The sequence below is a fragment of the Aplidium turbinatum genome, chromosome 10 (assembly GCF_918807975.1).
Source record: "Aplidium turbinatum chromosome 10, kaAplTurb1.1, whole genome shotgun sequence".
Taxonomy (NCBI): Eukaryota; Metazoa; Chordata; class Ascidiacea; order Aplousobranchia; family Polyclinidae; genus Aplidium; species Aplidium turbinatum.
In genome coordinates, this window is record NC_137481.1 from 10,940,728 (window position 1) to 10,968,372 (window position 27,645).

General features: G+C 38.4%; 1 protein-coding gene across 1 annotated transcript; it reads right to left on the reverse strand.

Moving 5' to 3' along the window:
- Window positions 1-72: 72 nt before the first annotated feature.
- On the reverse strand, window positions 73-26,323 carry LOC145778271 (protein unc-93 homolog A-like). The gene is made up of 8 exons (XM_082589733.1): window positions 26,221-26,323; window positions 24,445-24,591; window positions 18,149-18,327; window positions 17,360-17,821; window positions 9,680-9,862; window positions 3,081-3,315; window positions 1,518-1,679; window positions 73-465 (listed from the first exon to the last, which is right to left on the reverse strand). The coding sequence occupies exons 3-8, from the start codon at window positions 18,314-18,316 to the stop codon at window positions 371-373; spliced, it is 1,305 nt and encodes a 434-aa protein (XP_082445859.1). The 5' UTR covers window positions 18,317-18,327; window positions 24,445-24,591; window positions 26,221-26,323; the 3' UTR covers window positions 73-370.
- Between the last annotated feature and the right edge of the window lie 1,322 nt (window positions 26,324-27,645).

Consider the following 27,645-nt stretch of genomic DNA (forward strand, 5'->3'; position numbering starts at 1 on the left):
AGGAGCCTACCGCTAAATCCACCTTACTTACGATGGTCAAAATAACATTAAAAACAAGCTGTATTAATGGCAAAAGCGTTGTTCAAAACCTCGTCACTTTATGAAACAATAAGCTATAAAAGGTTTCTCTCTATTGACCAAAAGTAGAAAAGCAGCATTGACGGTAGTGGCTGCTACAAATGGACGATCCTGCATGGATTGGCCTCACAACCAAGAAGCATTTTGTTTGCTTGGCTAAATGAATCCGGTAGAAACAGAGCGATAGACAGTAGGCTATGATTGGCTGATCTTTCTAGTAGACGTATAACAATCCTACGCGATTCAAAACATTTCACGTCATATCAGGCGTCACAAATTTTTTTGTAAAATATCACAAAGCTGTTGTATTAATGTCTTCTGGTTTGCCATTATCATGACTTTGAGGCGAATTATGTGATGTGAAGTGGTTCAAAATTTGCAGCAAACCTGGGAAAAATACATTTATTTTGTAAGATCCACTGCATTAAAAATTCAGTAGGCTACGTGGCAGTGGCGTAGCTTACAGTGAGCATTTTTTGGGTGTTCACTTTTTTTGGAAAGTATTAAACACATGCTTGATTTGCGCAGTGACTCTTTGTGTCATGTTCAGGGCCGTGTTAACCGCCCTCGAGGCGGAGTGGGCGGGGGAACTCATAAATTTGGTTACATACCAAGGGTACGTCTTAATAAAAAAACAAAACATTGTTCCTAAAAAGTGAACAAAACAAGATTATATTTGTCAAAATTGTCTGGGAGAAATCCCCCCAAACCCCCTTTAATTTTTTTCAACCTCCCCAACTTTTTTCTGCATTCGCTACTGCATTGTAGGCATAGCCTATTAGGCCTAACTTTTTTTTTCTAGAATACTCTGCTAAAATGATGAATGTAAATTTTTCCCCACACTGAAAGAGTTTATGACCATAAATGCTTTCTTGTCTTATTTTTACGAGCCATCACTAAACATAGGGTCCCACTAGTGGATTTTTTTTGGGGGGGGGGGGGGCGAGATGGTGCTCACACGGCTTAATCATATCACTTTATTTTGATATGATCTGAATAGCTATTGTGCAAACTGCAAATCTAGTGTGTGTTTAAAAGCCTGATGAAAAAAGTGAACACCCAAAATTATAGTCACCGTACGCCACTGGTAGGTGAAGAATAATGATAGGCATACGGTAGCTTATTATAGTCCTACAGTACAATTGTTAGCTACTTTACCTTTGAAAAACAAGATAATTATACACATCTGTTCATAAAAAACCTATACCTCAATGGAAGGAATAGCCTACTTATAAAATTATAAAAGAATGAGGTAGATTACATTAAAAAAGCAGTGTTTGTTTCCACAAAAGAGGTATGTATGCAAACGTACGACTGTATATTAAAAAAAGTCTCGTTGTTTTCTTCAAGTTCAATGCCACTGTCTTTCATTAAGATTTTATTTAAGTTGGTGGCATGTTTTCCTTTTACACAGTAGCCAGACGTAACATAGTTCTTACCATAAAAACTGACTGACAGACCAAGTATAACTAATTGCATGTAAATTTTGATGTACATGCATAAAACTTTGCTGAGGGAATATTGAAGTGCAAGGCCCACAACCACCAGCATGTTCCACAAAATGTAAGCCGTTTTTTCTTTGAAGTGACTTCCGTACATATCTGCAAAATATTGTGGGCAGATCCATTAAAGTCAAAAACTTTTGGTTTGGTTATAGGTCTAACATGTAATGGTCTTGACCAGAGATAAGTGGGATATTGCTCTTAAAGTGGTCTGCTACTATTTGGAGAAATCCCAGTTCGAAGAAAGCTTTTTTCGGAGAAAGCCGTTCTTGGAGAATTCTACAGCGGCACCTGCTTATTCAAAAGAATAAACACCACAACAAGAACAAGTTAAATCAGTTAACTTGTACTGTAGTGTTGTTACTGTAGGTTAAGTTAATTGGCTAACCTTCTGAATGGATATGGAAAGGTAAACACAAAAACCGCCTACCTAAATAATCCCTACAAACTCTCGAGAATTCTACAAATTGGTTTTCTCCGAAAGAAGCTGTCTCCGAAATGGGATTTCTTGAATCCAGCTTCTTCGAATTGGATTCGCCGAAACGGGTCATTCCAATCTTAAAGATCACTTTTAATTTGGTGATCTTGATCCGGGATTACTTTTTTGTGTGATCTAGATCTTGCAAATCAATGAGACAGAGACATAAGGGGCTCCGTGAAGATGTGATTGCTAGTCGCGGACAAAGGGGGGGGGGGGGGGTTCCTGGGGTGCGGACATTTTTTTTAATAGTACAAAATCATCTTACCCGCATTCCAACACCAATTACACAACCAGGTTTCGCGTGTAATTGCGAAACCTAGAGCGGTTTAAACAGGTAGCCCCTTAGGCTATAAACAGGTCAATTCCCAGTGTGACAGCAATGGCACCGCCAACCAATCAGAAGTGGCTACGGTCATTTGTAACTCTTCCAGCACTCAGCCAGAGAGTCGGTCGTTGCTTTGAACTTGGCTTGGTAATTACAGAAGAAAAAAGAGTAGTGGCAGTGGTGGGATTCGTGGGAATCAAACATACGTCATCGAAATAACTAGCCAACTTCCCTAACCCTCTTGGTCACGTTGCCAACACATGCGAGACGTTTCCTTTCTATCAGAAATGTTTGCAGTTTTTCTCTGTTCTAGCTGTAACTTCTAATTGGTTGAAACGCTGTTCTACCTGAAACTTTTGATTCGTTTGAAGTTTCACTGGGCTCTTACAAAATGTGTTAATAGGCTAGTGCTGGTAGGCCTAGCCTATATCGACTATTGTAGTTAGGCTAGTAGCATAGTATCTTTTTCGTCCGGGATGCGTTAATGAAGAAAAATAAAATGAATGAATGAATAGGCTACTCATCATCATCATCATTTTATTTTTAATATTGCAATAATACTTAATACTGAAATACCATTAAAAATAATTCAAATCGTTTGCTTTAAAAAAAGTAACAAATCTCGGCCTATTTTAGTTTTTATTTCATAGTAGACCTACTGAATCTCATTTGGTTAGGCTAGGCTTATACTTACCATTTATTAATGTTTGCCAAATTCCATCACTAATACCAAAAAAAAGAAACAAAACATAAACCATGCCAGTACTATTTGCTTCTATTTCCCATTTCAAAGCGGTAATGTAACCGGCTATATCCAATAAAAGTGCGAAGGCGAAAGGCCAGTTTCTTCCAACCTTTGAAGCCACTTTCCCGCTAATGTATGAGAATAGGGTGTCCGCTGTACCAAACACAATTGATGCTGCAGCTACCTAAACAGTTCGTACAAAAAAGATTTTACGTTATGCTGGTAGGCTATGAGATCTTACATTTCACTATAGGCTATAGCCAAGGCCGTGTGAGCACCATCTTGCCCTCCTCCAAAAATCCACCAGTGGGTCCCTATGTTTAATGATGGCTCTTAAAAGTAGGACAAGAAAGCGTGAGGTTATGGCCGCAAGTTCTTTCAATGTTGGAAAAAATTCACATTCATCATTTCAGCAAAGACTAAACAACTACCATATAAAATTTTGTAAAAAAAAAAGTAAATATGCCTACAATGCAGTAGCAGATCCGGAAAAAAAAATTAGGGAAGAACCAGAGTTTTAACAAAGCAAAATTTATAAGATAAATGAACAACGCAAAATCAGTGCCCGAAAAAGCGAAGTTGGCTAAGGGGTGTGGGGAGGGGCTTTGCTAACCGAAAATTTTTGGCAAATAGCGTCGGCTAATCTTGTTTTGGTCACTTTTAGGAATTTTTGACGCAATATATTTTTTAAAGCTTTGGTAGAGAGTTTGCTTTGCTGAATCATAAAGAAATAAAACATAGTAACTTTAGAGGGTTTAGCATACTTTATTAGCCTACACACAAAATTATAACATAATTAAAATAAACTCAAACGTTTTCGACACGTACGTGTGTCCTCATCAGGAATTCAATCTGCAATACATAAAATCAAAAATCGTAAGATAAATTTGACTTTGCACTGTAGCCTACTGTAACTGTAACGACACTCTGGACTGAAAAGCACAAACTGAACAAATGATACGAGAATGATTACGAGTAAATTATGCGGTGGGAAACAGATCACGTGAGGTAAATGTTGAAATTGAAATTAAACGCAATTCTTTTGACACCTGGGTTTGGCGAAAACCTACCAACACTGGCTTGCTTTTAAATTATAACTAGGGCCATTTTTATATGACCTTAAAAAATCAATAATATGACTTTATTTTTTGGAAAATATGACTTTATATGACTTTATGTGAAAATCGTTTATTTTTACATGCGAACAACGTCACTCACGAAACTAAAGGGTAAAACATACGCAACATAACAGTAATACACATCCATTTTTATTTTAAACCACTGTTGTAGTACAGTTTCATGTAGTGTGGAATGTTAGAGTCTTTGAAGTTACGATTTGGACGTAAAAATGACTTTAGTAAGGAAAATGAGCGCTCCACAGACGCTGATGTGGGTTGACACTTCTGCAGTTTTGCATAAAGCGCTGGTGAAATGTTTTGTCTTTGTAGCTCCATAACTTGTTTCACATTGTTTTTGTCCAATCGCTTCTTAATGTAATTTTTGAGCTCAAGCGGATCTTTTCCGAAATCAAGGGCATTTAGATCAGCAATTCAGCATGGGCCTCTTTGATGGTGTACGTACAACTTTCCATTTTGAGCATTAAGTTGACCTCAATGTGTAACCTCATAAAATATAGGTTTGTGACTGTAGGCTAAGTGTTATGTAGGCTAATCTTACAGTTTGCCTTCGTTCAATCAGAAATTGCCTTACTTTCTTAGTACTTAATTGCTTCACCGCTTAAATTGGTATTTTTATTTAAAGTATACAACGGTATGACTTTATAACTCAAAAATATGACTATATATATATATAACTGAAAAAGCTGATTTATGACCTAACCAGGAAAATATGACTTTATATGACTTCATAACTTTCTTAATATACCTCATAGGGATGCGGTTTTTGCGTTAAAATTGATTTCACGACTTACTGATGCATAGAAAAAAATATGACTTTAAATGGCCCTAATTATAACGCTCTATGCCTTAGCAAATGGAAATCTGGTTTAATCTTGTGTCTGTTATCTCGTGCTCGTTTGGTGTGTTCTGATGATCAGTTGTTTCAGAAAGAAATTAAGAAATTAAAAAAAACATGTTTTATTTAAATAGATATCCTTTTCACTTTTTCAATAAAGTCTTAAACACCTTCATGACTGATGAACCAAAAGACACGCCTAAAGAAGTAGATTTTAGTTATTTTATTAGTAACCCTTTCTAGGAAAAGATTCAACAAGTTTTGCGAAAAACCTAGCTAAACTTATAAAAAAGAAATTTTCATGTGACATTCATTCCATGCATAAAACATTTAAAGTGCACCAATATTTTCAACTGAAGTTGCTTACCCCCTTTGCTCTTTCTTCGAATGTTGTGTATAAATTTAGTTGTTTGCGTGACGCAAACCTGACATACATTGGTATGTCAACCAGACATTTGTTGACAAGGGCCGGGGAGCACTTAAACCCAACAAACCTAACACCTAAAAGTGCAATTAAAGAGCACATCGCTTCTTGTGACACCTGCACTGACAATGTCTCGATCGACCAATTTAAAATCATCTCTCGAGGCAGATCTGATTTTCAGACTAAGATCATGGAAGCCTTAAGAATCAAACGTAACAATCCATCTCTCAACCGGCAGTTATTCGCCTGTAGCTCATCGTTCCTTTTGTGTGTGTTCTAATTGTTTGTCCAATGCCTGTAGTCTACACCTCACGTGATATGTTTCCCACCGCATAATTTACTCGTAATCATTCTCGTATCATTTGTTCAGTTTGTGCTTTTCAGTCCAGAACGTCGTTACAGTTACAGTACAGTGCAAAGTCAAATTTATCTTACGATTTTTCATTTTATGTATTGCATATTTAATTCCTGATGAGGACACACGTAGGCTACGTGTCGAAAACGTTTGAGTTTATTTTACTTTAGTTATGTTATAATTTTGTGTGTAATAAAGTATGCTAAACCCGCTAAAGTTACTATGTTTTATTTCTTTATATTTTTTTTATCCAAGATGCACACTTTGTATGTAAACATAGCTGTAACGCTAACCAAAGGTCGCTTTGTATGTAACCAAATTTATCAAATTAACATTGGATTTGGGTAGAAAGTTTGGTGTAAAGTTTAGCCTACTAATTCAAAAAAAAACAAAAAACGTTTATGACCACAAAAGACTTTTCAATGATTTATTTCTTGAAAATTTGTACAGACTAGTATGGTGTAGCCTTTCCGCAGGCCAATACTTTGAAAACGTATCTGAGATACCCCCACCTTCACTTTACAGTATACAGTAGTAGGCCTATAGTATTTTTACGGTACATTTCACTATATAGTCTATCACTGTTAACACCGAAATTGAGCAATTTGTTAATTAACTAGGTATTTGAGTAAGGAGTGTTTACTTCGGAATATTATATTATTTTGCTAGTTTTTTGGGACACAAAAACTTTTTACTCCTTTAATTCACATCGGAAACAATGCATGCCCAATATCACCGGTCTGGTTAGGTGAATAAAATATGGTTGAGCAAACGATAAAATTTTGCAAATTGGAAAAAAACTGCATATTAAGTGTTACCTGTAAAACAAAAAGCTGCAAAAACTAAATAGCCTATGCGTGGGTCCCTAGACGGAGGTAGACCCCCAGCCGAGGGGTTGGGAAGCAGTAAATACAGCCATACAGCCTTGCATGATTTTAGCCAGCGTTGTCCAACTGCAGGCCCGCGGGCCAACCTTGGCCCGCGAGCTCCGTTTTTTTTTGCCCTTGAACTGATAGTCAGCTTTACTTTAATCTAGCAATATCACTTCAATTTTGTTTCTTTGTTATTGTAATTGACAAAAAAACTTTGTGAATGATCCTTTGTGATGCATAACAATACCACTTTGTTCAAACATTTTTCCCATGGGCGTGAGAGTTAATACACAGCCCCCAAAGCTTCAACTCCAATTATGCAAACTTCAAAACGATCCATTTTTGCTGTCAAAGAAATTGGAAAATCCTGCAAGCTTTTAGAAATTAGTGTCAAAGGAGAACAAGTTTCTCCTTTTAATGCTGTTCTGAACCTGTAGGCCACTCGATGTTTGGAAGTAGGGGAAGGAGGGGCAAGAAGTCACAAAATTTACTAATTGAACCATCTACACGCCCTGGGTGGGAATTTCATAAACATTTACAAACTAAGGTTTAGTGTCGCACTTCGAGTACTTGAAGTACATATAATATTCCAGATAACTATATTCTTTATCAAAAATTTTCGACATTTTGAATGAGCACTGAGGTGAGACTTTTTCCCCCGCCTCCGGGTTAGTTGTCACAAACCTTGGGGTAAATTGTCACATGCAGTTTGTAACGCGTAAAGTTTATTTAGGATGCAGTACAATGGAATTAATAAGATAGTACAGATAGGCTCCATTAAAAAGCCAATTATACATAGTATTCACTTTACAAGTATGGTATTTGTTGTTACTTTTAAAATTGGCTTTTGTGTGGAGTCCAAAACTACTGCACATTGTACTCAGATAATTGAGAGCAGTGAAAGCTAAACAAGTTTGCTCCTCGTTTTGTTTGTCCACAAAGTGGAATTGGAAGCTTGAAGACAACATCCTCTAGTGGATGAAGGTAAGTATCAGGATTTTCAGGAAAATGAAACTGCATGTTTCCAAATTTATCAAGGCATTTTTTCCGCATGAAGTTTGATTTAATCTGATCTTTGGTGAAGTCTAAACCTTTTTCAACGTAATATTGTGTGGCTCGATCACTTTCGACTTTCACAACAATGTGGTCGTCCATATCTATGTTATCAAGACTAAGTGGTGTCTGGACACAACTTTCATAATCTGAGTCTTCATCGGTGGTATCATCGCACAAGGTTGTTTCATCTAAGCTTTCATTGTCCTCACTTGATGATTCTGGTGCTGGAGTCTTGGTCTTCTTTTGAAACTTTATCACTCTTTTAGCGGCTGTTTTCTTCCCTTTTCTTTTGCTGTTCTTTTCTTCTGCCATCCTTTTCATAACAGATGAGTCTGTGTATATCTCAGATTTTCTCTTCTCCCTTTTCCTGGAGCTTTTCTTCTTTGCTTTGAGGTGCCCAAATGGTCGTAGAGTTTGTGGAGGAATTAAGATTTGAATAGATGAGGCGGAGCCTGAAGAAGGCACATGTGTGTCTTCAAACAAGGCTTGACTTGTGGTTTAGATTGGAATACAACGACTTAATGTTTTGTAGTTAACATCATTGTTGCTAGCAGATTTTCTGATGCTCAGGCCACCATTCACAACCGCTTCTGCAGCAGCCTCCATCGCGTCTTTCGAATACCGTCCACGTTCAGTTTTCCTTTGGTAGTTCCGCATCTGCAAAAATATAAGCTACCGGTACTGGTTTTATATGAGAAAGAAACAAGAATTATTGGTAATACAGTAGGTTTAGCTTATTTATGACAGAATTTACAGAAATACACTCTGATTGAAACAAGATGGTTAATGAAGTATTAGTATTGAACCTCGGGGTAAGTTATCACACAATGTGACAACTTACCTCAAAGCATCTTTAGTTTTTAAATTCCAAATTTTGGTCAACATGCTTCAGCATTTTAAACGATAAGTTCATCCATATATTACTGACATTAGTCACTACTAACAGAAACAAAAAGATTCCGCATATATTCAGAAACGTTTAAGTTGTATCAAAATACCTACCTTGGGCAATTCGTCTTTGCAAGAAGCAGAAAATCACTACAGGTTGTTGTCTAGATTTTGTTCACTTCTGTTGCTTAAACCAACATGGCCGATCTCAACATGTAACCAGGGAAGTAGCCTAGTACTCGCTTTTTATGACGCCAGAAAGAAGTTTATTACACTGGGTGCGCTAAACTCAGGCTTGTGACAACTTACCCGTGTGACTTTTAGCCCCTCTCTCCCCTACATAGCCTACATTTGCGAATGCACGTTTTCGGCAATGAAGAATATTAAAACCAAAAATTGAAATCAGCTTGGAAACGAGGCTCTTTACGCTTGCGTTCGCATGGCCGCAACTACGATTCTCGTGGATACCAACGCTATTGTCTAAAATTAAAATCTAAAGTTGATAAAGTTAAAGATGATCCCCCTGTTAGGGTGAAACAAGCTGTAGAGGTTTTAGAGAGTAGTAACTATGTACCATAGACTATGTATAATTTGCCAGCAATATGCCTATGAATCGCTATTTAAAAACATTAGCGCACAAGATAAAAAAAAATAAGTTTTTGGCCCGCGATGAAAAGAAGTTGGACCACGCTGATTTAAGCTATTGATTGTCTAAGTTCTGCGACACTTTTTTGCTTTTATAAACAGTTAAAAAGCATTACACAGACTAAAATGAGTGAAGCCCCTATACAGCAGTGTTCTCCCTACCCGACCGGGGGGCGGTTAACACGGCCTTGGCTATAGCTACCTACCGGTGTGATTTAATTTTAAAAGATTTGAGAAAATTCAGAGGAATGTCTTCTTTTATGTACAATATTGTATGCCATAGTTTGTCTAGGCTACAAGCCTATACAACACTATTGATTTGTGAAAATCTTACTTTATCGACGCCAAGAACACAAGATCCAAAGGAGCGTGTTAGGTCCCCATATACAAAACTAATGACCATGCCGTTGTAGATTGGCATCAACATTACTAGCAGATGCTTTGGAGTGAAAAAGAGTCTTTTTATGTGAATTAAAGACTCAAATATGGTACGCAAGGTTGACGATATTTTGCTATTCTGAAATATAAAAAAAATCTTGTAACTTCGAGTCCGCATCACGGCAAAGGTGTAGGGAAAAGTTAGTTTTTGGGAGTGCGAAAAAATCTTGGGCAAATGCAATTAAATGCTCCCAAATATTGTTTGCGATAAGCCGATAAAGCATAGACCAGCTGATAAAAAAAAAATTACACTGCTCTTAATAGTCTTGTATAATTTTGATTATTTGAGCAAAAATCAAAAATAAGTTAGCCTACTACGAATAAGAAATAATACGTAGTCTTATACATATTTCCACAAGTTGCTGATGTAAGGACAGGACGCTAGTTTTATAAAGCTAATAGGCAATACCACTAGCGTACGCAGGGGGGGCATTGGGCCATGGCTCCCTCTCCCCCCCTTAAAAATGTTTTAGTAGTTAACGACGTAGATTAAGGCATTTAATATGTTTTGGATTGCACTGTCAAAGCAATTAACAATGTTGTTCTATAGACTAACACTAAGCCAATACGAAGTACATGGCCCAATTCACCTACCCCACCCCAGGTATGCCAATGTAGCATAGTGTTCTGTAAGCCTATTATAGTGAGAAAGAAATGGATAAAGTCTAAACTAAAACCATACTGGGGTACCATGAAGACGTCTGGAATATCAATGGCCAGTGGAGTAGCCAGGGGGGGGTGGGGGTTACAACCCCCCTTTGGCACGCGTGTGACGTTACGATATTGAGAATCATACCTTCAGTCTCTTTATGCTTGGGAATGATGCTTTCAGTCTAAAAAAAACTTGCCTAATTTTAAACAAAACTGCAGTAAAAGAGCGAGTTTTGCCAATACCAAACATTCAAACATCTCAGCCAGGAATTAGCAACAAGAAAACATAGAGACTTAGCTTTATTTCCGAAAAATGCCGAAGAAAACATGATCTTATCCTTTTGCTATGCCACCTGACAGCACCATTTTACAGGAATATTCATACCCACATGTTTGTTGAAAATGCTCTCAGAATGCACCAAATTCAAAAAAAATTTCAAAATTTTCTGGGGGAGGCCCCCCAGACCCCCGCCGCTGGGTGTCATCTTAGGCAAAAACGCCGTCGGGCTTCGCCCGCCGGTCGTCAACCCCCCCCTTTCAAAATTCCTGGCTATGCTGCTGTCAATGCCCCCCTTTTGAGAAAATCCTGCGTACGCCACTGGTCAGTAGGCTTCTATAAGAATTAATATCTTGAGAGATCACTACTTTACGCTGCAGGGTGTCAGAATACAGTAGACTAGAATCTACGTATTGAAAGAAGAATTACACAAGGGAACACAATTTTTGTTGACTTCGATCTAACAATTGGTTTTTACTAACTTTTGGCGCTGAATCCAAAAATGACTCTCCTGACAACGACCTGTGCACACACACTTCAGGCACTAAAGAAGAACTGGTTTCAATTTAAATTTCATTAACTAGGTGGCTAGTAGCCTAAAAATATTACTTTTCATGGTTTTTCCACTTGTGTGTTGATCCGAAATAAAATTTATCGGCGATAATCAAATATTGCCTTTGGCGATAACGATAACTGAAAAAATAATTGAGCGATAACGATGCGATAAAATTTATCGCCGATAATTATCGCCGGTAAATTATCACCGATAATAATGCCCATCACTGTCAATCTCTTTCCTGCTGTTCACTACGAGCGTTGTGTCATCAGCGTAGCCTACTCACATTTCAAATTGTTCTTCCTCCTATAACTATTCCACTCCTCTCACGCAGACTGAGATGTAGCCTACCTTTCTCCAGGGCCGGATTTAGCCTAAGCGCTGCCCTAGGCAGATACGAAAAGTGCCGCCCCCAAAAAAGTTTTTTCGATGGTGCGCTACGATTTATATTTTCAATTCCTTACAAAAAAGTTATTTGCACTGTTTATTTGAATACATCAATGAAGGTCATTGTATAATGAACTAATTGTTTAAAATCGCTTCCGGCGGGCTTTTTCTCTTGCAAACAAATCATTAATTTCTTCAAAGTCTGTAGAACCAAGTAAAGGTGAGTTAATCCTCAAAAATGTGAGAACATTCATTGTTTACATACTTTAAGCATCAAGGCAAGTACACAAAATAGCCTGCAACTTTTCCATCAACCTAACATTGACTAAAAACATTTCTAGGCTACTTTAAATTTACTAACAGTGAAACAAACCGAACAAAGATTAATAAAAATTGCACAGACAAACCCTAGTCCTCCATACTAAGCGACAGATAAATAAAATAAAAAAAGCAGCACATATTGTTGAAAACCAATCAAGCGTGAAGTACTCTAGGGGCGATAACTTGCCATACATGACTTGCCGCACTGTTTATAAATGTGTGTGATGTGATAACATATTTATTAATTCCTATATATCTGTTGTGAATTATTATATTCACGTGTCACAGTATTATCAGTGTAATATATTCGTATATTATGGCATTGAAAAAAAAGCGGTGTTATCCAGCAGCCTTTTTCTGACACCCTTTTGAAATAGGCCTAGAAAGGATTTTGTTCTTTGATCGTCAACTTGCACTATTCCTGTTGCCTTGTTAGCCTATACAGTTTTTTGAGTAGCCACACAGTGGCTCCGAGAGGGGGGGGAGTCGGGCCAGTTTCCCCTCTAGCAAAACATTGTAAAGGAAAAACGAGTAGTTTTTTGTTTTTGCACTTTTGAGGGGGGCCCATTTTTAGTACTAAAGTAAAAATGTACCAACCAAATAATCAACAAATTCTTAAATGAAGTGCGTAGTTCCAAGTATTTCTCAATCATTGTAAATGTCACTCTCGATGCTTCTCATCAAGAACAAATCATTTTCTTGTTAAGGTAGGCGATGTTGAACAGCTTCAAGACGTAAAATCTGAAGCTGAAATGATTTCTGTATCACTGAACGGTTTCGATTGTACTGATAGTTTCAATTTGAAAACTGGTGCTGTTTTAGCTAAGCGGGAACTATTTTTGCTTGACAACTGAACCTTAACTTCAAAATCTGCGTTGGCCAGGCATAGGATGTTGTATCCAACATAAGTTATCTGGGAAAGTTAAAGGTATCAGTCCAAGCACGATGAAAGAAAGTAAATCCTGTATATTTTTTGTTTATGGATCATCATCAGTCATCATCTCCGCCTGCAGCAGATTGCGCATCAGCATGAGTTATTTGCTTCCAAGAGTGGCGATTTTGAGCCAGCTCGGTTAGTGTCGCCAAGTTGAGTCCGGTCCATGATTGGATGTTGTCTTGCCATCGTTTTAGTTGTCTGCCACGTTTTCTTTTTCCTTTTACTTTTCCTTCTGTGCAAACTTTGCTGATTTCGAATTGTGATCTTCTATTTTAGTGTGGCCGAACAGTTTTAAAACTTTTGATTTTATTATTGCTGCAATTGGATGTAATTTTGTCATAGTTAAAAGATCTTCTGTTTTCGTGTGGTCAAGTAGCCTTTTGTTGGTCATGCTTCTCATGATGTGATTTTGGAAGGTAGTGAGTTTTTTCTTTGTTTGAGTTTTTGTTTATGGATGTTGTTGCTTAGGCTAAATCTAGTTGGAATGCATAATGTTGCCTACAGACAGCGTTGTTCAAATGTCTTATCACTTTTGGAGTATTTAATTATTATCTGTAAGCTTGTGGCATCTTTAAAGTTATAGCCCAGTCAGAGGAAAAATTCTGAAAAATCTAAAGTAAGCTGTCCTATCATCTTGCAAAGAAAATTGACTTCGAGAAGGTAATCAAGGCGTGGTGCAGTCAAACCCAATGCTTTACATTACCCTTTTACAATTGAAGTTCTAAAAATCAAGTTGGAACCAACAAGAGCTTGATCGGAAGCTGAGTCAATGCTAAAGTAGCCTACAACTAGCAGTTTTAAATTTGTGACTGCTTTGCATTATGTGGATTACGGTCCTAAACAAGATTCACTGATGAATTTAATGAAATTACAGGAAGATGTAATCTAAGTAAGAGAAAGCTGAGAAGAATAGGCTACTACTCGCAAGCTAAAGTTGCAGTGGCAATTATAAATTTCAAAGAAAATGATTTTCTTTTCCTGAGGACAGAACGCTTTTATAACTCCACTTAACTAGCTGAATCATTCGAAGCAAATGTATTCTACCGTACATTGCAAAGGATTCGATAGTTGTTGGAATTGATAAATGTATCAACAAACTCAAACATATCGTCGATGAGTTTGAAGTTCCATGAAAATTTCATCGTATGTCTGTTGTGCAGTTGCGGGCATGTGGGACAAATTTAAACCATTTGTAGGCTACAACAATGACATTTTTCAAGACATGTTGGATGAGTTGGTACTTTTGACAGAAAACCACACAGCAAACTTCAGCTGCAAACCAGAACGAACCACCCCATAATCTCTACACAAGGAATCATTGATTGCAACTTTCGAAAGGTTTTTCCAAATAGTTTTGTTATGATTTGTTTTTGTGTTCCGGTAGCTACCTCCAACGGTTGCGCTTTGAGAACGTGGTTTTAGCAATTACTGAAATTTGTAAAGAATTGTTTGCGCTCCAGTAGGCCTATGACTTAAAACCGATTGAAAAGCCTAACTATACATGTTGTGCATCAATTCAGACGTCGCAAAATTTTATCATTTGATGCTGTGATCCGTAACTTTGCATTGCAAAAAGTCCAGAAAGGGTTGAATTAAATCAGGGATGTCCAAAGTCCGGCCCGCGGGCCAACTCCGGCCAACGAGACGTTTTTGTATGGCCCGCGCCTGTTGTTGTACAATGTGTTATTTTTGGCCTGCAGACACACAAAAATCATATAAATTTAACTTGCAGTTTTCAGAAAAATTATTGTGGCTGTTGGCCGCGAACTCTTATTATCAAATCTGGCTCGCGTGGGAAAGAGTTTGGACACTCCTGAATTAAATGCTTGGTTGAACTATTTTCGTTGCCTGTAGGCCTAGGCTATAGTGTGTTTACAAAGCTTTCTAGACAAAATAGTTTGCCTAAATGGCATTTTTGCTGCAAGTGTAATCCAGTTTGATGATTTTTACATTGAACGAAGGTCTTTTCATGCTGAGGAAAGTAGGCTAATTTCAGCTTAACACGAACATGCAACGCAAGATACAAATTAGTTGTACATTTGCTAAAAAATATTATGGGGCCCATTTTTCGTATTGTTTCCCGACCAGTGCTGATTTCTCTCGGAGGCCCTGTAGCCACATTAAGTGTTCAGAAACACTCGCTAATGTGAACTATGAAAAACTGAATCGAAGGCATTCAATCAGCGAAACGTTGATGCAAATCTCAGTTAACGCCATTGGTATATGTCACGCTTTTCTATCTTTTCCCGTTCATCGTGTTGGTAGGTCTATATCGACTATTGTAGTAAGTAGTAGCCTATATTTTTCGTCCCGGACGCGTTAATGACGAAAAATAAAATGAGCTAAGAGACAGTTGCAAATAGGCTACTGTGGTAAAGTTTACAAAAAAGTAAAAAGTAAATTTAAGCTTAATGAAATTTTTAAAACATGCTGAAAGTTCTTGCCCAAATTTTCGACTAATCTAAAAGTTTAGAGGTGCGGTTGAACCCTTGCCTCCTACGTCTATGCATCACGGTATTTCTAAACTGACTGTAGTCTAAGCATGTTTAGTTTCTAAAGTAAGGCTGTTATCATGATTTGAGGTTGGCTAAGGAATTTTGAAACTGAAACAATATCAAAAGTCTTCTTGTGAGGTGTCTATCCTTTGCCACCAGAATAGCGATGGTTGGTTAATGTGATTTGAGGAATCTCTGATGTTATTTTAACAGCAAAAGGTTTAAGCGGCCATGTGGTAAATGGCAAGGGTAGAGCAAACGAAAGTGGGCTACCTGAGGAAGAAATCATGATCATCATCACGTGCCGTCTCCGGTCCGAAGGTTGGCTGTCATTTTCTTCCACAAGTCATGTTCTTCCGCTACTCCTTTTGTTTCTCCAATGCTTGACAAATCAGCCCACTGTATTACGTCATCTCCCCATGTTCGTCTCCTTCTTCCTCTGCACCTCTTTCCTTTCACCATACCTTCAATAACCAATTGATGTAGCTGTCCTGCCGATCCTCTCAAAATATGTCCCGCGAATTTCATCTTTTGTTTTGCTAAGTCGCCCATCTATCGTGCACTCCAATTTTTTTCCTAATTGCTTCGTTTGTAATGTGTTTTTTATATGATATTTTAAATAGCCTATTCTTCTGTAGCACCAGAGTTGAAAAGCATTATTTTTTTTGTGAATTTCTTTGCTGTAGGTCCAACTTTCACTTCCATATGACATGACTGGTTTGATGTAACAAGATAGAAGTCTCAGTTTTAATTGTAAATTTATTTCTCCTCTTAAAAATTCCTTGCATTTCCAAAATAACGCTTTTGCTTGACCGATTCTTGTTTTTACATCATTGGTGCATCTTCCATCTTGTGTAATGAGGGACCCTAGGTATGTGTACGTGGTGACCTGATCCAATTATTCTCCTTCCAGCTTAATTTTTATTTTATTATTTCCATTGCTTTTTTCGATCAGCATTGTCTTTGTTTTCTTCAAATTGAGTTTTATTCCGTATTTTTTACTGATACAGTAGAATTCGCCTATAACGGCTTCGTTTATAACGTCAATTCGCCTATTACGTCACATTTCGCTCGGTCCCGGCAGAATTCCTATCTTTCACGTACATTGTAGTTCGGCTACAACAGCATCGCCTATAACGTCAATTCGCATGTAACAGCACCCTTTATTGGTCCCCAGACGTCTTTTTTCGTTTATAACGTCACTTTAAGCCATCACCTTCACCACGAACAGTCAGTCTTTCAATCCAGTTAGCGCTGCTGCTTGCAAAATGTCTTCCCTTTATTTTGCTACGTCGTTCGCAGCAGGGACTTCAATTAACTTTTTTTCCGCGTGAAAAACTATCACGTGTAAAAAGCAGCTCTACAGCTGACCTTTAAACTGTATGTATAACGAGCTGTATTGCGCAAATTTCCTGTACCTTTTGCTGTAGGTTATTTTTTTTAAACAATTTTCTTGTTTACTGTATTTTCTGCTTGACTTTTGTCAGTTTGGTGGTACACAGTAGCCTAAACCTGACTAGATTATACACCTCTTTCTTTAATCAAAAGACAGTTTTGGAATAGTCTGCAGTAGTTCGTCTATAACGTCAATTCGGCTATAACGTCAGTTTTTGCAATCCCCTAGAGGTGCCGTTATAGGCGAATTCTACTGTATTATCGATTTTGTCCATGCTTTCCTGTAGTTTTTCTTCTGTGTCGGCGAGAGTGACAGGAAGAAACAGGACATTGAAAACTAATTAGCAATATTTTTCAAAAATAGCAGTGGCCTAAATGATCAACTTCTTTCGTTAAAAATAGTAACTGCCAACAGTTGTTTTTTCCTGATAAAAGCACATTGCATAGGCCTACTTTTTTATTTGATAGCATGCCCTGCCAGTGGCAACAAAATACTGTACCGTAGCCTCATCTTCGAGGTTAAGTGGAAAATGATAGGCTACAACGTGTGGTCTTACTTGTTTTGTGGAGCTTGTCATTTTTGAGTTGTTGCTTTCTTCAATGATTGTTTCACAAGAAATGACCGGTGCTTGAGTCGCATTTTGTTCGTCACAAATATCCTTCTCAGTTGAGCTTAAGTTTTCGTCGGCTGATACAGTGCAAATAACTTTATTATCATAAGTTATCGCACTGGCTGCTGCATTAAATGAATCAGTGCCAATCTCGTCTATAGATTTAGGCAAATAAACTACTTCCAGTGCTACGGCTACGACAATCACCAACGCCGCAAAGATGATTAGTAAGTATCGAGTTGCTGGAAGACGTGGTTTGTACAAGTCGATGTTGGCGTTTGTTATGTTTTCAACCTGACAATCGTTTGCCCCGCAGTAAGAATAGTCCATGATTTGTGTGAAATTTCCCTCTTTGGAAATTGTTCTGTCCACAAATAGAAATATAAAACTGATCACATTTCCATTTACCTGCAAAAGTAATCTTGCGTTCATTCGTGTAGGAAGCTTTCTTAAGTACCGTAATTTAAAGGAACTAGTTTGAAGCGACAATTTTAGCAGCTATCCAGCTTAATTAAAGTACTAGTTCTTAATCCAAGTATTTTTGCAGTGCTTTGTGTGCCTCAGAATTAAGACATTGTCTCTTTCCAACGTTGGTTTGTGATACCTGTCCTGATTTGCAGATGCTTTGGTGCAATTTTGATACATTTTCAAAATATAGAAGTGTAGATCTAATGTAGGCCTACAGTGTTGCTCTTAACTTCGTCATCTTTCAATTGTTTTAAATCAATAACTTACCACTCCTGCTTGAACAGCAGTAAATATGTATCCAGTATGTCGGCTGCGAGATTTTTCGCAATTGTTTTCACTTTTGACCCCAAATTGTGAAAAAAAGTTAACAGTCATAGACATACTTGACCAAAATGAGCCTTCACCAATGCCTAACATAACTCCAGCTGGTATCATTGTGAAAAATGCTGGAAAAAAACAAATCTTTTATCATAAGAAAGTATTTTCAACAGAAAAAAAGCCACTCTGTAATTTGTAACTGAAGTCAAACATAGCAGGGTTGTAGAGTCGGAGGGATGGTGACGTGTACGAAGTCGGCCAGTTGTAAACCGAAGAACCGGAGTCGTATATTTTTCGCCCTATAGGCTGCTCCACAACCCAGAAAATTACTGAGAGGGAATATCAGATTCACTTGAAAACCAGTTGCTGCATCGTGTTAACCAGCATTTAAACACAGTAAACGTAAACGCTTCGAAATAGGTAGTCACATGGTTTTTGAAGTTAAGGGCCTGCCCTGACGTCCTGGCTACGTAGATTCCTTTGTTCTTGCTTGCACCACCTCACAATCCCAATAATCTGGAAAGCTTTAGTGGTTGCAATCCATAAGCCTCACAAGCCACCAGAGGACCCACGAAGTTATCGGCCGATATCTCGCCTCGTCGTTCCTTTTAACATCCTCGAAAGAATGATCTATGCCCGCTCAATCCAATCATCGACCCACTCCTTCCAAAGGAGTAAGTTGGGTTCCGGCGCAGAAAATCCACCGTAGATCAAGTTACACTCTTGACCGAAGACATCGAGGATTGCTTTGAGGCAAAAAAGGCGGGCGCTGTCTTTTTAGATCATACAGCTGCCTATACAACATCGTATGGCACAGCGGTCTTACATGCAGCTTAACTGCTTTGCCTGCTTCCAGACCGTCATTTGGTCCAAACATGGCCACCTAAAGATACGGCCTGATTTGTCACATTTTGCAGAAATTTCCAAGTTTTTCTAACTTTTGGCGAACGTTTAAATAAATTTTTCTAAAAATTAGATTTTTACGCTTTCTTTATTCTTTTCCCAAGATGACACAATAGGTTTTAACATCCTCACATGTTGAAAAACAAAGAAAATTTGATTTTGTAGATTTTTGTCAGACTGTTAATTTTCAATAACAGTCTGATTTTGCGTTTTTCAACTTCCTTTTTCTCATTTGCTACTGCTTCACCAAGGCAACAAAAAAGTTTTTTGTCATTAGGAAACCGCAAAAAGTAAAAACATCTCAAAAAACGTCAGTCAAGCACTAGTAGTAGCTGTAATTAAAATCTGCAAAATGTGACAAATCAGGCCGCATCTCCAGATGGCCATGGTCCAAATGATTATTGAACTTGTCAGAAATCGAAGCTTCACCTTCACCACCGTCAACTCACAGCGAAGCAGACTGAGACATCTGAAAAATGGCGTCCCACAGGGATCAGTCCTGGCTCCACTTCACCTTAACATCTGCACTCACGACCTGCCAAGCACCATCTCCGCAAAATACGCATACGCGGACGACCTGGCAATTCTGCACTCCACAAAGTGGAGGGAAAGCCTAGAAGACACCCTAAGCCAGGACATAAAAACCCTCTCAGCTTATGTCCAAAAATGGCAACTGAAACTCAGCGAAACCAAAACTGTGGCAGCAGCTTCTATCTACATAACCGGGAAGCTGATCGTGAGCTGAATGTTCTGAACAACGGAAAATCACTGTCCTTCTGCCCCGAACTAAAATACCTCGGGGTGACATTAGACAGATCGCTCACGTACCGCCACCATTTGGTGTCACTGCCAAGAAACTCTCATTGCACGCTGCGCTGCTCAAACGTTTGACAGGCTCTAACTGGGGAGTGAGGGCTGACACTTTGCGTATAGCAGCCCTCGCCTTTGTTTGCTCCTCAATAAAGTACTGTGCACCTGTTTGGTGCAGCAATGCTCACTACCACAACATCGACACTGCCATCAACAACGTTCTGCTCATAGTGACCGGGTGCCTGCGTTGCGTCTCACACCACCATAGCCGTACGAGCCAGGGGGGCAGGGGGGGGGGAAGATGCCCCGCCTGTGGTTTCAAAACGTGCGAATTCGGGCAAAATCTTGCAATTGTTAGGGCAAAACTTGCTAATTGAAAAGCTACAAAATTGCATGAATTAATAAAAACTATAAATTAATATATTTTACCTATCAAACTAAGTACAGCCTCTTATTTGCACAAGAAATGTGCCGCAAAATTTTCATTTGGAACAACCCGTATTGATGTATTGCAGGGGTCACCAAATGGCGGCCTGCGGGCCGCATGCGGCCCGCGGAAGGTATCAGCGTACAAGTATAACCAAAAATACTTTTCTTGAGGAGTCAATGAGCATGAAGGTAAAAAATACTTTCCGGGAAGCATATTTTCGCTTTGCATACGATTCCACCGACCGACCATTCAGATTGTAGTTCTAGGTGGGGGTCGCTCAACGTTATTCCAATGCGATGTCCACCCACACTGTCCCAGTGGTTGATTAAAACGTCTGTTTTCGAATTTCGAAATTGTCTGTGAGCATAGGGTTGCTTATTTTAAGTTTGTAAGTGTCATGTAATCACTAGTGTGCGTTTCACCGTTATTGTGTTTCACAAGCAGTGGTCCCTTTAAGCAAGTTTTTGTTTGCAAAATAGGCCGGTGTGCCAAGTCAATTTATAATAAATTGACAAAGTATTATATATAAATTTAAAGACTTTTTCTGGTTGTATCAATAAAATAAAATATCTTCTGACAGGCGTTGTTTTTTGTTTGTATTAATTCTGGTTGTATTATGGTTGTATTTTCATAAGACAACTTCTGGTTGTATTATGGTTGTATTTTCATAAGACAACTTCTGTTTGTATTATGATTGTATTTTCATAAGACAACTTCTGGTTGTATTATGGTTGTATTTTCAAAAGACAACTTCTGGTTGTATTATGGTTGTATTTTCATAAGACAACTTCTGGTTGTATTTTCAAAAGACAATTTCTGATTGAATTATGAAAATATTTAGTTTGATACTGCAAAATGTTGTTAATCAACAATTCTTGCCATGCTGATAAGCACCGCAAGGAACAGTTGTCTAATAATCAAGAAATACGGTTTTATAGATTCTCACAAAAAGATGAAAAACCAACTCATTGCTTTTTTAGAGGGAACACCGTTCATGAGTTACGATAGAAACGTTTTTTTCGGTGATTTCCACAAGCGTTTGTTTCATGGTGCCTAGTTTCTTTGTCCCTGTTATTGGAGCCTATTTTTCGCTGATATGTTTGCAGCATAGCAGGTCACTGTTGTTGCCTGTATTGCGATGTGTCAAACATTTCTTTGGTTACTGAAACTGTTAATTGCAAGATATCTTTTGCGAAGCGAAGTGACACCACTCTTGCTTGGCGATGAATATTCTAATGCAACCGTTCGCCTCGCTACAAGTGCGCAAAACAAGTGGCCTCGTTTATTAGACATTGTTAAAGAAGTCAAAAGTGTTGTTAAAGGAGCTTGGCCTGGCGGTAGCGTTGTTCGACTAATTTTGTTGCTGCGGTATTCTAAGATAAGTAGTAACAACGTAACGCTGAATACTGGGTACGAAATGCGTTCATTTCTAGCATAAGAGTCAACCTACCTAAAATTTTATTAGTGCGGCCCGCCACAGCTCTCCTTAGTGCCAAAGTGGCCCGCATGCAAAAAAGGTTGGTGACCCCTGATGTATTGTATTACATGGTGATCAAACTGTAGTACGAAATGCATTTAACCAACTACATCGTGCCAATTTGGGCAGCCACCAAAATATGTCTCTAATACTTTTGTGAAACTGCCCAAATCAAAACGCAAAATTTGCTATTAGCTGATTTTATTAATTTTCACAAATGCATCGTGTTGATTTGGGCAGCTGAAAACATGAAATTAACTGATGAAACTGATTAGTCTGTTTATGCAACTGCCCAAATTAGCGTGAGGCAGTTTCCCCAAAATGAACAAATTCATTAATTTTTCCCAGTTACATAACTGTATCGTTTGGATTTGGGCAACAAGAAAATATGAAATTATCTGATCATAGTCTATTTATAAAACTGCTCAAATTGGCATGATGCAGTTGCCTCGGCATCAAAATTTACAACGTCTTTAATTTTTTTCATAATATCCATAAACGCATCATCTTGATTTGGGCAACTACAAAATATGAATTTATATAAATCTGGTGAATACTTTTATAAAACAATTCTGGTGGAGAGGTTACAGTACATTTTCAACCATAAACGGACATAGCTAAGCAACACCACAACATTTAACAAAAAAATGTTATACCGGTACCTGTTAAATGTAATGTTTATGTTGTGGTGTTGCTTAGCTTTGTTTGGTTACTTTTATAAAACTACCCAAATTAAAATGATGCAGTTGCGCCCCAAAATAAAAAAAATATTTAGTTTGTTTATGTAACTGTGTCATGTTAATTTCACCAACATTTAAAATGCTACTGCTGAAATATATAATCTCAAACCAATTATAATACTGTATATTCTTTTATTTCAAAGCTTTCTAAACTCAAAACCTGTCATGCAAGCTGGCAAAATATTTGCTTCGCAAGATCTTGTGTGAAACATGGCAGCTCTACCTTTTTTCATTAATATCTTGACTTCTGTTCTGTGGAGACAGATCCAGTTGTTTGCATTAACTTGACCTGCTTTTTCTGGTTGCAAAAAAAATGTTGGCAAGCTGCATGCATAGAAAGTGTTTTTTGTTTTCTTACTAATATACTTCCTGTTGCTGATTTTCCTGATATGATTTGTGCCAATCCCTGATTTGTGCAATCATATAACTGCAGACAGGCTCCATTGTTTTAACTTTATGGTCTATTAATCAGTGCACTTGGTCTATAGGCCTATAGGTCTAATTTTAACCAGTAGCCTACCTTATACTTTTTATACAGAATATTTAAGTGGGGTTGTTTTTTATTTGTGATGTGTACAACAATATTTGGTACTCCTACCTACCATGCTAGTTTTTCACTGTTATCATGCACCGCATACATTACATTTGGCCTTGGGCAATTTCTATAAAAGCGTGCAGATTTGGGAAAATTTACGTTCTGCCCCCCCAAAATGGTTTGGTCTCGTACGGCTATGCATACCACTGGACAATCTTCCCATTCTCGCTGGCATCCAATCTGCTGAGCTTTGTCGCGAAGAAGGCACTCTGTCTCTCGGTCGACGGAAATAGTAGCCCAACGATCTTCTCCATTCCAAGATCTCTGTTCCCCCAGAAGAGCACCCCCGTCGACTGAAATCAAGACACTCATTCGAATCAGCCGCTCAACTTCTAAACTAAGCTGATGAACAAAACATCTCTGCTGCTAATTGGACGGACCATAAATGGAACTATCAATGAAAGTCAAACACCACCAGATTCCATTCGTTCATCCCCGTTGCCAACGCTCGTGCCACCGCCTGACACTATAAAGACAGGCATGGGTGCGCCTCAATCGTCTCCGTACAGGCGTCAGGCTTTTCCGCTCAGCCATGCACCAATGGGGAATGGCTTCCTTCTTTACTTGTAAATGTGGTGCTGAGGAACAGACCGCAGACCACATCATCAACGATTCCACCATCTTCAAGCCATTAACGTAATGGAAGGTCGGCGTGTCTTGGATAATGAAACAAAAGACTGGCTGCTCTCTAGCGGCCTTCCAGCTAAGTTCGGGAACATGTTGAATCTGGGAGTAGTAAAAGGATAGACCCTTGGCACCAGAGGCTCACACGACGACGACAAAAGATAAATTAAAACGAGAACTTAATTCCAAACAAGTATAGTAGTTACAGTATTTTCATTCATCTTTTATTATCGTTTTTTTTTTTACATTCAAGTTTAGATACGTTGTTTTTGTACGTAACCTCAAGGTTGATATTGCTTGTTTCAAATTCTTGTAAATTCGTAAGTAGCCTAAAGAGTTACAAAGCTGAAAAAAATTTAAAACCAATTAAGTTTTGGCAGCCATTGCCAAAAACACGTTTTTGTGTCTGCCAACAAAACAAAACTGCTTTGAAGATGACGCTCTGGATACACTTTCGTTTTTGTGTTAGAATTACAATAAACATGCTTTTGTATGATTTATGTAACTACAATACTCTACATTAGGCCATTTGTTAATTTTAAAAATCCTCTCTTGGTATAGTGTAAAGCACACTAAGCACAAAACCGAAACTTAGATAGGCCTACAGATTGAGTTTCAAACCTTAGTTTCAGTTACTCTCAGTGTGAGATGCTGAAAAAAGCTTACATGTGTACACATTTCCAAGCAAGAACAATATGTAACAAATTTGAGATGTCACTAGCACTTTCTTGATTCCAATCAGTTGAAAAAGCCCAGGAGTGAAAAGAGTAACCAACAATGCTGTTGCATAGGCAACTGCTAAGGATGTTGTTCCTGCAAAAAAAAAAAAATCGTAGTCTTTCTGAATGAACACATCGAGCTGTCTTAAACGACACATAACTTGGTCAACCCGTGAGCCAGTGGGCCACTACCACAAAAAGGTCAAATAGTGTAGTTGTTCTAACTAAGCTTAAATTTTCAGTTGATTGAAGTAAAAATGCAGTCGCTATTTTGTTTCAATACAAAGCTTCTTATGATGGTTTGTTTTCATTTGGAATGAAACTTTTCATAGAACTTTCTTTCGAAATAAAAGCAATTTTCCTGTGCTCACTCGAAAGAGTGTACGTATCCCAGAATGTAGAAAGTACATTATTTATCATTTAGACTATTTAGCTTAACATAAGTAGCCTAGCCTATCTTTTGAGACAAAATTTTTGAACAGTTTCCATTATAGGCTATTAGGCTTCGCCTACACGTGTTCACTGTTCAGTAGGCTACAAACAAATTTTTTTGAAATTTATTTAAAACTGAATTTCTTTTATCCTTTAATCAATTTCGTAGGCTATTGATCATTTTTCTTCTAATTAATTTCATTTCTTCTACCACTGTATGGCGAATAGGGCCGTGTTATCCGCCCCCCCGTTGGGGGGCTCTGGCTGTCTAGGGCCAACTCACTGTAGTCTGTTTGGTATTTTTTGACAGTGTAAAAAAGAAAACAGCTGCTACTAAAGCTCGATAGATAAATCAATAGCTTAAATCATGCAAGGCCGTATTTACTATTTAGGCTAGCTACTGCTTCCCAAACCTCGGGCTTAGGGCCCCACCTTCGTCTGGGAGCCCACGCATAATTTAGTTCTTGCAGCGTTTTTCGGCTTGTACTTTTAAACATTAATATGTAATTTTACTCCCATTTTTGCAAAAAATTTCTCGCTTGCTTTGCTCGCTCGACCACATTTTGTTCATTTAGGCTAACTATAGCAATGTTGGGTGGTGCACGGTCGATTGGTCGACAGACATTTGGTCGACAGGACAATTGGTCGACAAGACGGTTGGTCGACAGGACGTTAGGTCGACGACGATTCATTTTAGGGTTGAGTTAGGTTAAGGTTAAGGTTAGTTAACTAACCCTAAAATGAATCGTTCTGTCGACCTAACGTCCTGTCGACCAACTGTCTTGTCGACCAATTGTCCTGTCGACCAACTGACCGGGTACCCACCCCCCTATAGTGTTATTGTTTTGCTTTTCGGACATTACGTTTTGCATTGGCGTTGTGCATTTACGTTTTGCAAAAGCTGTTGCTTTGTGAAAACTCTGGTTTTCCCTACATTTTTTCCAGATCCTGCAACGTCGGTACTTTTACTTTTTTTTTCTAAAAAAATGTAGAGTGAGGTTGTATTCGGTTTGCTGAATTATAAATTACATTGAAAGAGTTTGCGGCCATAACGAACTCTTTCTTGTCTTATTTTTAAGAATCATCACTAAACACAGAGGCCCATTAGTAGATTTTGGGAGGCCCCAAGGTGGTGATCACAAGGCCCTGATGGCGAACCGCTTTTCATAACGTAAAATTTTTGTTCTATTTTGATAAACGAATTATTCTCAACTGCATACGGTACAAACTTTCCTGATCATTTGTTCAATAATAAACCACGATAATTACTAATGTAACCACAGAGACTCACCAATTCCTTCTTCAATATTTAGACTGGAAATTAATGGATAAATGCTGTTTGTGCCTGTTTGGGAGCAAAACACTGCAACTGCAAAGATTACGAATCGCTTGTCCATTGCCTTTCATTTGCCGCTACAAACAAAATCTTAACACACTTGCAAGTCCAATACCAGGTTTGCAAAGCCTGAATTAATTACCGTGCATGGTTACAGATGGATAGACACCTGCTGCAACCCCGCAAATGACCCTGTTTGCGTCTGCAGACGTTGAATCAATGTAAAAAACGATGGCTTTGCTGTCTGGGGAAATCTTAAATCAAAATAAGACAGGCAACACTTCTAAAATCATAACTACCTGTTGCGTTCAGACAACGCACGAGAGGAAACTGCAAGCTTGCACGCATGACAGAAATAGTCAACAACTGTTCTGCAGAATTTTACATCAATTTTTGTAAAACTATTGCATGTAACAGTTTCGTCACTAGCTCAGTGGCTGAGTGGTTAGTTAGCGCCTTCGATCTGATCTGAAATCGATTCCAGGTCGGGTCAAACCGAAGACTTTAAAAACGGTACCGATTGTGTCCTATCTGGAATAACGCAGTAAGAATAAGTCGAGTAATAATGCGATGACATCGTAAACCAAAAACAAAAATTAAAGGCCTGAGTTAAACGATAACCTACCATCAATTTAAATTTGCTGCATTTTTAGCGATGTAGGCTAACTTTATTTACAGCTCTAAATTAATTTCAAATCAAGCAAGAACAGTCAGTTACCAATTGGCTAAAATATCATCCTAGCTAGCTAGAAGTTATGAAATGTAGTTTAAAAAAGCTGTTATTCTTATAAGCTAAGGCTTATGGATTGTAATCGAACCCTTTCATTTCAAAACACATGCCGCAGCTTAGTTGTTAAGCTATGGTACCATACTGAATTTGTTGATACTCGGCATTGATCCTGAAAATACCACAGGCTACAAACTCAACAAAATACTTTAAAACTGCAACCCAACTGCAACCCAGCGTGACAAGCTAAAAAGCTAAAGTGAAATGCGACTTCAGCTGCACGAATGAGATTTCAATGAACACGAAAAATAAGCACAAGCTAGCCTAAACCACTAATGATTTTAAGCAGGGGTGCCGGAAGCGGGGGGTGGGCAGAGGAGCGGATGCTCCCTGCCCCAGGGCCGGATTTAGCTGATGGGGGGCCCGGGGCACTTTTAGATCGGGAGGCCCCCCTGTAAAAATATTTTTCGCGCCTACGGCGCGAAAAACCACCTCCACGTCTACAATAGCATTACTCCAGCACTACACAGCAATTTGCAGAGACTTTAAAGGCTGAAAGGAAAAAAATAACACAAAATCACATTTTTTCCACGTAGGGGGGCCCTTCAAAAGTCGGGGGGCCCGAGGCACATGCCCCTTTTGCCCCCCTAAAT